Below are 12,490 nucleotides of genomic sequence, written 5' to 3'. Positions count from 1 at the left end.
TCAAAGCCATGTTTATGAACTACAGGGGATTATGGATGTATCATTTTAGGAGTTTAATTCAAACTAGGGACTTCAATTTTAATCTTGCTTTTGAAAATCTCAGTCTCTTGGAAGAGGTAATATTACAGGTGCTGTTATTTTTGTTAAAATAATTGTTAAATAGCTCTACATTCTGACAGCCATCACTGATACAGAGTGTTCAGTTAGTAACATGGGTCTCCCTCCTTTCTGCAGTACTGCATACTGAATACATTTTCTGGTATCTTGTTCCCATTTCATCCAATCAGGAGAGAGAACTCCACAAGGAGGCGGTCCTTAAGAGCAGGCAGCAGAATTTCAATAGTGATGTGGGAGGGGACTGCTAACTGTAATAATGTGCTGGAAGTTAGCCAAAGGGCTGATTTCACTGACAACCCCTTTAAATCATTTGAATGTTCTTTAGCTGGTCCTGCTGTTTTGTTAAAATATTGCTAAATTAGACGTCTTATGGCATTTTGACAAAACAAGCCTCACTCAGGGTCCAGTTTTAAACTGCATCATTAAAGAATACCTTTGGCGGGTGGGGTTTAGTCGGTGTCATGGACATAGTTTGGTGGATAACACGTGACCCAAATTGACATTTGTTGTTCCACCAGTTTCTGAGGTCAGTTTCATGAGAGTTCACACACACTTTATCCTGCAGCATTTAAACACACCACCAAGCTGAGGCAAAGGATACATTATTATAACCGATAATCCCAAAATATAAAAGCTAGGTGGGATAAACTTCATACTAAACTTAAATGCACTGCAAGGAGTTTTTAACCAAGTTAGTCATTTAATAAGGATGCCTCTGTATGACCTACATGAGCACACAAGACCATCAGTTAGAAGATGGGCTGTTTCTATAGTTACTTAATGCACCGGGTTGGAATTTCCTTCAAAATAAACCACCTGTGTCCACAGGGGCCGCCACAATCAACAAAAACTGAAAGTTCCTTGTTGCTGCTTTAATTAACTGGATGAAAAATATAGTGGTTTGATTGTAGATCTTAAGTGTCAACTATTTGTTCAGTGTTACAATGTAGGTGTGAATCTAAAAACCCAATAAAAAAGTAAGCGTATAAAAAAAGAGGATATTTATTAGCAGCACAATATATCAGCTTTGTGCTTCACATGGTAGCACAAACTCCAGACTGAAGCATTTGAGCGACAGTCACTGAAGAAATAAGCACAGCCAAACAACAAAAACAAGATAAAACTCCCTTTAATATGCAATGAATCATTTTCAAGTAACCTTTTTTTCTAATGTCTGTTGGTAACAAAACAATACTGTATACAAACACAAAATTGCTACATTAATGTAAACAAGATATAAAAATGATCCTTATGGTAATAAAACAAGTATTTGCTGCAGAATTCCCCTTTTTATGTGAATTTTTTTTTCTTAGACCAACCTCCACCAAGCTCACGGTTAAAATTTCAAAAATATTCAAAAACAATATGGCAACGTAACATTCAAACACCAAGGTTTTTTTTTTCTCTTTTTTTTTGTTGTTTTAGTTGTAACACTCAGATGCTAAGTTCAGTGGTTTGATGTTTCAACTTACTGGTGGAGTCTCATGTACACATCAGCCATGCATTTTTGATATTGCATTCATTTACTTAATACACCATTATATATTAATGTGTTTATCCCCTGTCGTTCCAATTTCTCAGCTTTTTATTTTTCTGTTGTTACGGAGAGAAGCCTGATGGTGACTGTCAAAGACAGCAATCTGTCATGCAATCTGACCATTCAGCATCTGTGCGAGTTGTTTACATCTGTGTGTCTGTGTGTGTGTGTGTCTAATAGAAATCATAAGAAACAACAACGACATGAACAGAAACCGAGGAGACTGTACTAACGGACTGTTAACTGCTGAAGCTGACACACTCATTCAAGGCATTAGTGAGACAGTTTCCGTGCTGGCGTGAGGAGTAACAAAGTGGTTCAGGAGGACTTGGGGGGCAGTAAAATTAAAAGAAGGACAGGGAGATTATCGGGTTGTCTTTCCGAATTCAGTGAGTGGGTTTCACGAGTTTTCCTTGCATTGGATGAGGGAGCCAGGGTGGCGTGGTGGTGGTGGTGGTGGTGGCGGCGGCGGTGTGTGTATTTGTGTCGGACACTGTAACAGGCTCGGTGCATCCTTCCTGCCAGACTTGTCCCGGCTGTGGGAGGATGCTGGTAGTTATTTTAATTAGGGGGTAGAGAGGCGGGTGGGGGGGGGGACCTACAGTGAGGTTGGGGGTGAGTGGGGAGAGAAATAAGTGCGTGGCATTTGACAGATCTATGACAGGAAGTGACTGGCTGGACTGGGAGGTGGGAGATGAGTCTATGATAAAATGTTGGACATGAACTCGTAGAATCGTTTGGAGTACTGCTCCGGGTTCACTGTCGAGATCTCGGCCCCCGCCTGAGGAATAAATAAAAAAAAAAAGATTTAGATGGAGAAACACATGAAATTTAAGAACAATTATTTTTGTCTTACATGGAGTAGAACCTGACTCACAGCTTCAAAATCTCTTCATATGTTACATTTAGCTCCGCAACTAACATTACTACAGTCACTGTTTTTACAATTAGATAGTTCCGCAAAATACCTGTCACTGTTTCCATTCTTGTTTCGTCAAACAAGTACTTCAAAACCCAGCGGCATAATTTACGTTACGAAACAGAGAACATTTTCACCAGACTGGAAACATAATCTGCCACAATTTCTTCTGTCTGTAAACCACTATGGTGCCTGCTGTGGAAGGTTCATTACGAAATAAATAACATGAATAAACTGAATAAAGTATCTAAAGGAACCAATCTATAGTGAAATGTTTTTATAAATTATTCAAAATTATATGGAAAGTTATTCATTTTTACTTTCTTCTGTAAATATTTATTGCAAATGTCATTTTTGTCTCACCATTCAGCCAATCAAAAGCTCCCAGTCTAGGATCAACAACTACTGTGTAGCAGACTGAATCCTGTTAGCTAAAGCATCTGGTAACATAATGCCAAAGTTATTCTGAATAAACAAACTAGAGGCTGCTGCTATAAATAAACACAATGCACACATCCAATACAATAACAAGCTGGGTTGGGTTGGGAGCTTGGCTTTATTAGAGTGAAGAGTCAGTGTTAGCAGCAGCTAGCTAGTTAATACAGTCAGTTGTCTCTCCACAAACAAAGACACAAACTGTGTCAGTTTTTCTTGTTGGGTTGTTGTAGTTAACTGGATCTAGCTAGCTTGCTGGAAGGCTAGGGCACCTGTGATTGGCTGGAAGGTGATGGGGTGGTGACAACTCTCACTGTCATCAAAAGTGACTTTATCAAATAAAAACAGACTTACGAAAAAAGGGCATTGTTTGAATTAACAACTCTAACAAAACTCTTTATAATGAGAATGATGAAAACAGTCCATATTATTGAATGGCATTTTAATAGTTGATGAAATTATTTAGTGTTTTTTAATATACTTTACACTCTGTTTCATGTCCTATTTATTATGTGTTATTGACCATGGGGCTTATTAATCTTCATATGGATTATTGACACTCACCCCATGTTTCACAGTTTTGGCAGCATGTGCAGCTTTTTTCTTAGCGTCATAGTGCGTGAGGATGTCGATGATGGCCATGAAGTATACCTCCTTCTTCACAGCACCTGGCACAAGAATAGCACATCACAAGGCTTTACTTTCACTGAAAATAAATGATGCCACCCATTTCTACTTCTACAGTGTGAGGAATTCCACTCCCCAGTTGAGTGCTCTTAACCTGGCTGATAGAGATAGTTAGGTTTTATTCTGCACAACTGGAATTTAAGGTAAATGTTAAACTAAACAAATCAAACATTATGCATCTCATTTCTTCTTCCTTGACAGACATTCATCTAAACATCCATTTAAAGTAACAGCTAAGTTCAGTAAGTCAGATGCATGTCAAAGACCACCCTCACTGTCGTGGCTCTTGATTGCGTAAACGTCCACAGAGGGGTCAAACTCCCCGGGGCCGAAGAATCCTCCACAGTTGAGAGGGTTTCCGGGGCTGTCGGGAGGCGTGCCGAAGGAGCCTGTGAGCACGCCTCCACCCATCCCGTCGTTCTCGTACTCCTCCTCCTCTCCCGTGCCCTCCACGTCCATCTCCTCCTGCTCAGCCCGCTCCACGTCATGGATGCCCACCAGGAGACTGTAGTCCATGATCTTTAGGGTGGCCAAGAACTGACACACACAGACAACATTAAAGAAATGGCCCTAAATGAGTCTAGTTAGTATAAGACTATAATTTACATGAGAAACTGTCTCATTTAAGGAAGGAAGTGAGGAACAATCCCAATCAAAGCTCTTGGTATTTGATGTTTTTCTGTCAATGCTACCGTAACAGTTCCATACTTTCTTTGGTAGCAAAAGAAGTATGGAGGTTTGAAAGAGTCAGAAGAGCCCTCTGGTTTAGAGTGAGGGGCCAAACTATGCTTATCAACTGTACAGCAGAGCGGACAAACACCTGGATGTGTGTCTTACCTCAACATCCCGTTTTAGCTTCTCCAAAAAGTACTTCTTGTTGTCATCTCCTATCTGCAGCTTCTGGCCTTCATTCAGGAAGTCGTTGTCTTTAAAAGTGGGGAGCTCTTTAGCCTGGAGAGAGGCAATGTATTTTGGTATCAAACGGTACCAGAAATGTCATAATATCAGTTTTCTAAAATTTAGCATCACAGCTCATAAATGTCATGTTATGACAAATAGACATACAGTGCGGTCAAAATGAATGGTTCTTCAATGATTTTTGGTTTCACTGGACAGAGAGTCGTATTCCAAAAGCTCGGAGTAAATAATTGCCTACTGACATTTGCAAAAGCTACAGCTAGAATATATTTGCTTATTTCTAACTACTTAATTTAGCTGTCATTTGACAAGTTTGCCTCTGGGGTTAGCTAAGGGCGTTTATTTTTGTCCCATCACAGCAGGAGCCGTCACTGCATGGAAATAAAACCTACCTTTTCCTTGTCGCTGGCTTCCCTTGAGACCGTAGAACCCTAGAAATGACGGAAAATAAGAATAAAAATAGAATGAATTGAAAGCAGCTCAAGATACATCAGAGGTGTTCTTAGTACATTACCCACTTCAACTCAGACTGTGTCTTTTTAAACTGTCAATACTGAAAAGGTAAGGTTGTTTTCTCCAGAGAGTACTTTGGCAGGAAGAGGCCTATGCTACGAAGGGTTTTTCAGTAGAAAGTCAAGAAGCAGTCAGCGCACTGTGATCACAAGCACTGGTAAGGAACCTGTGCACTGTGCTATTCAGCACAAACCCTTAGGTCTTTACTGATGAGCCGGATTCATAATCTCCTGTAAATTTTACGAGGGAGATTATGAACTTTCCCCTTTTTAAATTCACTGACAGGCCCTTTTCCTCTTTCAAACAGAAAAAACAAAACAGAAAATTTATGGTTGATGCATCGTTCTAGAAAATCCCCATTCACTCCCTGTTTATCTTTAACTACTACCCAGATATTAAAGTAGTGCGTGCAGAATATAGTGGTGCAAGTACATCATTTGAATCATTTGATTAATAATCTTATCATTAAGTAAGACTTATAACCCCCACAATGCAACACGACTGCAGAGGGTTGGCCAGATATCTGAGTGTGCTATACTACTAGTAGCTGCTAATGTAGCCTGGAGCCGCTAGCCTGCAGCAGAGCAGGCCACAGAGGTCTGTAAGATCCCTCCACACCAATGGTTTTTAATTCTAATAAAAATGAAGCCTTCACTTAAAACTGCAGCGCTCTGACTCTGACTTAACTCGAGAGCTGCAACTAACGATTCTTTTTATCATCAAGGAATCATTTTCATATTTTCTCAGAGCTGAAGGTGAGGCCCTAAGATTGCTGAACAAAACCAAAACATATTGCATTTACAATGATATAAAACAGAGAAAGCTGGGATTAGCAAATATTGGGAATTATTGCTTAATGATGAATCAATAAAAACATTTTTTAATCAATTATCATCAACTAGTGATTAATCGACTAATCATTTCAGCTGGTCTTGCCTGGTTTGTTTTTACCCAATTATTTCTCAAATTTAACATAATTTTTCTTTTTTTTCATCATTTAATTTTTTCATTCTTTTTCTTCCTTGAGGGAAGAACGTTTACACTTTACATCATACGTTGATTCAAATAAATCCACAATGTATTTAAGTTTTCACTTCTATTATTGACAGAGTTCAGAGAGAGTAGTCACAGAGGTATTGACAGAGGCGGGTGTGTGTGTGTGTGTGTGTGTGTGTGTGTGTGTGTGTGTGTGTGTGTGTGTGTGCGTGTGCGTGTGTGCTTGTAGTATTGAGCTGTCTGTGTGATTTATCCTCTGAAAGACTGGTGTGTGGTTGATCCATTTTGGGGCTGGTGTAAACCAACATATCCTACCTTCAGGTCATATTTGCGGTGTACGGTGAGCCGATGGCTGAATACATTCCGGGTCACCACCATGTACGTCTCCACCCCGTCCACTGTTAGCCTGTACATGCCCAGGAACTGAGGGAGCAGCGTGTTGCCATGACACTCCACTATAAACTGGAGACAATCAGGGGAGGAGAGCACAGAGTGTAACGGGAAGTGTGGGAGTGAGGAATCAGATGTACAGTATGAAAGCTGATTAAAACTGGGCACAGCACTGCTCTACGGTTATATCATTTCTACAGCGCAGCATGCGTGACTTTAGATTCAAAACAACACTGAACAAGATTACAGATATACAGAGTTAAAAATACTCTGCCCGATCTGTCTGTCTCTGTATGTGCCGTGTGCTGGTACAAGGGGCTTCTACCTGGTGATATTTTTTTAGGATGTTGTGCATCTCAGCGATGTCCTCACTGGACACGGTTTTGATTACAAAGCGGTGGTCATAGCTGGACAGGAAGCGGTTGCCAAAGCGACCTTGGGAGTCGCTGTTGAGTGGGGCGCTCCTCGTCAGAGAGTTCTGCCAAAAAAGAAGGGGGGGGATACAGTCATACTCCAGAGAAGAGATTTTAACCTTTTCAAAACAACTTTCACTGATTACATCAAAGTTACTTGGTATTTTCTACGCAGAAGTGACTCACCTGGTAGTCCTGGTCGTCAATGCAGAACCTCTCCCTCAGGTTTCTGAATACCATGGGACAGTACTCTTTGAACTTAAAGCGACTAGGCAGGTTTTCTCTGATGAGCAAGAGACACACAGAGTCAGCAGACAAACAGGAGGAGCAGCTCAGAGGCTCATTACTGAAAACGAGGAAGAAGACTGTCTGATGCTGTGTGGATCCTGCTCAGACAATAATACAATTCAGAGTTGACATTTACAGCTTTGAATTCGTTTTCCAAATGCATACGTTCCATATTTTAACAGCACCTCATTTAAATCTAGAACTGCAAACAAAACAACTTTCATGATGTGAAGTAAAAAGATACGAGAGAGATAGGATTTTTTATATATAGTTAATTTTGACTCTTTTTATTAGGGACATGCTGTATTTCAATCTGCAGTTAGCATATAGAAGTCATGTTGTTAAAGTAAAGAATTTCAAAGAGACTAGTGTATAATATGCTTGCAACTGTATGATAACTGTCTCTGAAAATATCCTGGTATACGGTATTACACATATATTATTATTATTTTCATCAGTTACAATGACCCTTAATGGAATGAAAACAGAAGGGCTTTATTCTAATTTCACTAAATATTGTGTCCTATATTTTAATACAGTAGAGTTTAGTATTTTTTAAACACTCATACAATAGAATTCAATGCCACAGATAAGCAAATGTACACGTATGATAACCATCAATTTTCATACTACAGTATATCATGGTATCGGTATACCCCTGCAAAATACCACAAAGAGCTCAAATGTGAAATGCAAAGAAATATGAATTCCAAAAACTCCAAAACCATTAGGTCAGTGTGGCTGACTGATGTTTGGCAATTAGCACTTTGATATGCACGTTCTCAAAGCAACACAAGACTTTTTGGGCCACCGTAAATGAGCAGCAAAAACACCAAACCAAGAGTCTGGTATGGTGACCTAGATACATCAGAGTCTAAGTGCTGTTTATTTAGTGTTCACATTATTGTGTCCACTCCTGTATACAGCACCAAAGGGGCACATTGCTCTGATTGTTGCAGCCTTACAGTCTCAGTGCTTCAGCCCTGTTCTGCTACTTTGTCATGTGATGATGATGATTTGTATTGCAAAGCTGCTCAGTTAAGTACTCAGCTGAACTTTGACAACAGTCTGTGTACGTATGCAACACGACCATGCACTAATATCTCCATTATCACATTATGGATGCTGACATCATTCCGAATACGGCATATAGAAGGCCATTTAGGGAAAGTCTGCTTTTACTGTGACGGGATGTGATGAGTACAAATAGTTACATTAACTTTTTATTACAGATATATATTCACCTGTACAACTGAGGAGCGTTTGAGCAAAGATAGAAAGTCAGTCAGTCATTTTGTGTGTGGCAGCAGGTGTTTTGAACTCTGGAGGTGGGGTGACCCTTATGATTACACGTGGCTTACAGATCGCGCCTTTAATAGACCGCATAAGCTGTGATGTACCTACTTGTTAAATAGGTGGTTGTCCACTTTGATCTTACTGTAGGCTTTAAAGTCATCTGGCATCAGCATTACTGGTACAGGCACGTTACTTAACTCGTTAACCTGGAGGAGAGAAGTGAGAAAGGAGAAACACGGATCAGACCAGAACCTAAAGAAAAGAGGAAATGGCTGATATACACACTAACAGGCTGTATAACTATTTAATATGGAAATAGCTAATATGACTTTTGCAGTTTCAATAAGGGCACCGCTTGAAACAACTTGAAACAGACTCCCACGCACAGTACTCTACAGTTGTGCAGTTCCAGTCAAACCAATCAAGATGTACTTTAAAGATCATATTATGAGGATAAAATTAGAAAAATAACAATCTCAAGTACTGCACATGATGGTTAATAAAACAGAGTTAGGTATACCTGTAACACACCTTGGCATTCAAAAACAAAATGTATTGTCAGTTTTATCTAAGCCAAACGCATTGTGCCAAATCTCTGTACTGATCATTAACTCTAGCACCAAAGAACAGGCTGACAGTTTTCTTGCTACGACTGCTAAGCCCCACTGACTCTGATCTTATCCGCTGAAACACATCCAGAGCAAAAGCTCACACTTGATGGACTTCAGAAAAACCTCCTTGCAGATTATCAAGTAAACAGTCACACAAGGGAAATTGAGGGGAAAGATTGAAGAGATACCACTACTCCAGGGAGAAAGTCGAGTCAGTGAGGAGTAACAGGGAGATAAACTAAAAGGGGCCGCAAAGTACGCAAACAGTGCTGGCAATGCTGTTTGGTAATTTAATATGGGTTCTTCTCTTTCTCAAAGTCAACTCAGAAATCCTGATGATGAAAATATTATGCTGTTATACTGATGCAACAGCTACTTGGAAAAATATTTAGTGAGTGCGCACGCATGCGCACACACACACACACACACACACACACACACACACACACACACACACAAATGACTTCATAAACAGCATAAACCAATCTGACTTTAGTGATCATCTTATTGTAAGCTTGTACTTCCATATTCATAATATAAATAATACCAAAGCAATCACATTTATAGCAAAACAATACTTTTTTAATTTTATAAATAGAGTACACAAATATAATTTTAAAATAAAGTTTTCAAAAAGAAAGTGTCTAGTCAGGTGGCTCCTTAGTGCCTTTTGCAGCCAGAGAACTACATTAACTTGTGTGCAGTGTAATTCAATGTATCAAAAAGTAGGGTATAACTTTAAGAGGTAAGAAAACATGCAGTTATTGTGTTTTAAAGGAAGGTTTCTATATGAACACACTGTGTCCTTTATGAATGTCAGACTCTGTTAATGAAAGTGTCATTTACTGATGCTGAATGGGCTCACTGTAAGAGCAGTGCAGTAAGATATACGCAAGTGGGAAGTTATCTGCTGACATGACATTTAAAAAAATCTGAGGGATTAGCAGCATCAAACAGGTGGTGTAGTACATCATCTAAACACCGACTGACACTGTGTGCAAGTGAAGCCCTCCAGCATCACAGCGAGGGCACTATTAAAAATGCATACAACTTCTGACTGGAAGAAGGGGACTTTGATGAGGAGTCTGTTTGATGTCTTGAATCGGCTTCCCACCCACACCTCAAATCACCGGGCCTGCGTGCTGCACCCACACACCCACTGCCAAAGTTCACCCGCTGAATACTGGAGATGCTGCAGTGATAACCATATCATTAACTGCCTCCCTAATTCCTTTCTTGTGTGCAGTTCCTTTCGCCGTGTCGTTTTATTTAACAGGCTAGCCAGACTTTGTTGTGCTCCCCTGTTATGTCTTGCAGAAATCAGACACACAAACACATCTCCACTGTCACACTGTCAGATCTGCTGTGGCTGTTGTCTCTATCAGCAGTTTTGGCGGTGAACCACCTTTGAGTTACTACCAATTACTAAATTCATGTTTGGAAGAGGAGTCAGTTTGTCATTTGATTACAGCAGTGCTGATCCGACAGTAATACACTCTAACTGACGTGAGGGAGCCAAAAATAAAAAAAAAAGGACCTGTAAACAAATTACACCTGACTGTGGCAATGAACTCACACTGCAGATAACAGACAACATCAAAAAGTTTCAACCGTGGACAGATTGGTGATTTTCAAGCACCAATCAAACTGTGCAGGAGTGGGTTACTAACTGTATTGCACATTGAGCAAGACAAAACTGCTGGTGCAAACCCACTCCATCCATCACTGGTGTCCAATCTGCCCTTCACTGTGCTTTTCATAGCCAAAGGCAGCCTCGGCCAAAAGTGAATGTGATATATTTTTCTCCTCTATTTATAGGGGAATGATGTGATGGAATAAACTGCAGCGTTTGGATGCAGGCACCGAGCAGTGGAGCTGCAAATACACGTTCAGAGCAGGTTTATTTAAACAATAGGCAATCGGCTGCTGTCTGCAGCTGTGGGGCTGAAAATCTGTGTAACCTGCTGCTCCGGCTGCCTGTCACACCCCTCCCACTCCATGCCTGCACTACAGCCGCAGCTCACGACTTGGCTCCGAAACACTTCACCATCCATGATTTATGATGGCAGATTGTTACCGCTGTGCTTTGAGTGAAACCTGCCGAGGACATGCCCATTTTCTGATAATCGCTCAGCAGCTGTAAATGGTTTAACAGACTAAATCCCTTCAAAACGCACGCTTCAGGCACAGCGAGCAACCCGCGGCTAGCTCTCAAAGCGGCTGCAAACTGTATGAAACCGAGCAGCCCGGCACAGAGTCAGCGAGCAGCTTTCAGTCCAAGCGAACCACTACCAACACTTAGGCGAATGTGCGTGAAATGTATTAGACTCAGGACCAAACGAAAGCATCAAAGCTGGGTTGACAGATGAGTGCGGCTTGCTAACAAGCTAGCAGGCTAGCTAAATCAAAACAGCGGCATAAACAAACCGCTCACTGTCCACAACGAGACACATAACATGTACTCACCGTATGGTTGACACCCCACATTAAAACGCTGAGAATGGGCTCACTCGCACGGAATAATTTCACTTTCTGTCCTATAAAATGCTTCTTTTTCGTCTTGGTTTTGCTAGCGCTGACAGGCGCTGCGCTGGTGCAGTTGGATGACATGTCTCAGGCTGGGAATTCAGGGTACGCAAGACGGCACTCACTGTCGTTCAGAGCCTCCACACACAACAAGAAAATCGGAAAGTTAAGAGCGTTTAAAAAATCTATAAGTGCATCGTGCTCGTCGTCCAACTCGCAGCGAGTCTCTGGGAAGGATAAGTGTCTTGTCGGGAGTCAGCGGTAGAGCATTTTGCGCCGTCACCACCCTTCCTCCTCCCGAGCAGGCCGCGGTGGAGTCCAGAGAGCAGCTAGCCGGCCATCAGGCTACAGCGCAGCCTCTCTCTTTACGAATAAAACAACAACCTGGAGCGGTGAACGGTGGCCGGGCAGCTCCTCTCCTTTCCCTTTAACGTCTGCAACCCAAACGCGACGTGATGCTGTTCTACTTGTTAGTGAGTAATCCCTTCATGATGCGCCTGAGATTGTTGTCAATCACCACCAACCAAGCGCTGCGTTCGGGGTCTCCTCAAGATGGCGTCTGTGTGACACTACACAGTCAACAGCGCCTCCAGCTGTCCGCCGGCGGGACTACAGGGGTTCCCACAACGTCCCTTGGACCAGGACCCCACAGGAGGGTAGATGGGTTGTAGCCAGGACTGGTGAATGAAATACTGAGGCCAAGTCCGCCCAATGCTCCCTTCTGTTAAATGTTAAAAGTAGTTGGTTTTTGATATTTTATTCACTCAACTACTGTACTACAATCAGATTATGTCTTTAAACGCACAGACTCTAGAAACAGTTAAATATGTCTGTAAAAAAAACC

General features: G+C 41.3%; 1 protein-coding gene across 1 annotated transcript; it reads right to left on the bottom strand.

Moving 5' to 3' along the window:
• Positions 1 to 1,230: 1,230 nt before the first annotated feature.
• Positions 1,231 to 12,198, bottom strand: LOC127354709 (phosphatidylinositol 5-phosphate 4-kinase type-2 beta). Its single transcript, XM_051384828.1, has 10 exons — positions 11,587 to 12,198; positions 8,618 to 8,715; positions 7,112 to 7,208; positions 6,838 to 6,990; positions 6,438 to 6,584; positions 5,006 to 5,044; positions 4,533 to 4,646; positions 3,971 to 4,232; positions 3,573 to 3,676; positions 1,231 to 2,435 (listed from the first exon to the last, which is right to left on the bottom strand). Exons 1-10 carry the CDS (start codon positions 11,728 to 11,730, stop codon positions 2,355 to 2,357), a joined length of 1,239 nt encoding a protein of 412 aa, XP_051240788.1. The 5' UTR covers positions 11,731 to 12,198; the 3' UTR covers positions 1,231 to 2,354.
• Positions 12,199 to 12,490: the final 292 nt, after the last annotated feature.

The sequence above is a fragment of the Dicentrarchus labrax genome, unplaced genomic scaffold, assembly GCF_905237075.1.
Source record: "Dicentrarchus labrax unplaced genomic scaffold, dlabrax2021, whole genome shotgun sequence".
NCBI lineage: Eukaryota > Metazoa > Chordata > Actinopteri > Moronidae > Dicentrarchus > Dicentrarchus labrax.
This window is presented reverse-complemented; position numbering and strand designations above follow the sequence as displayed.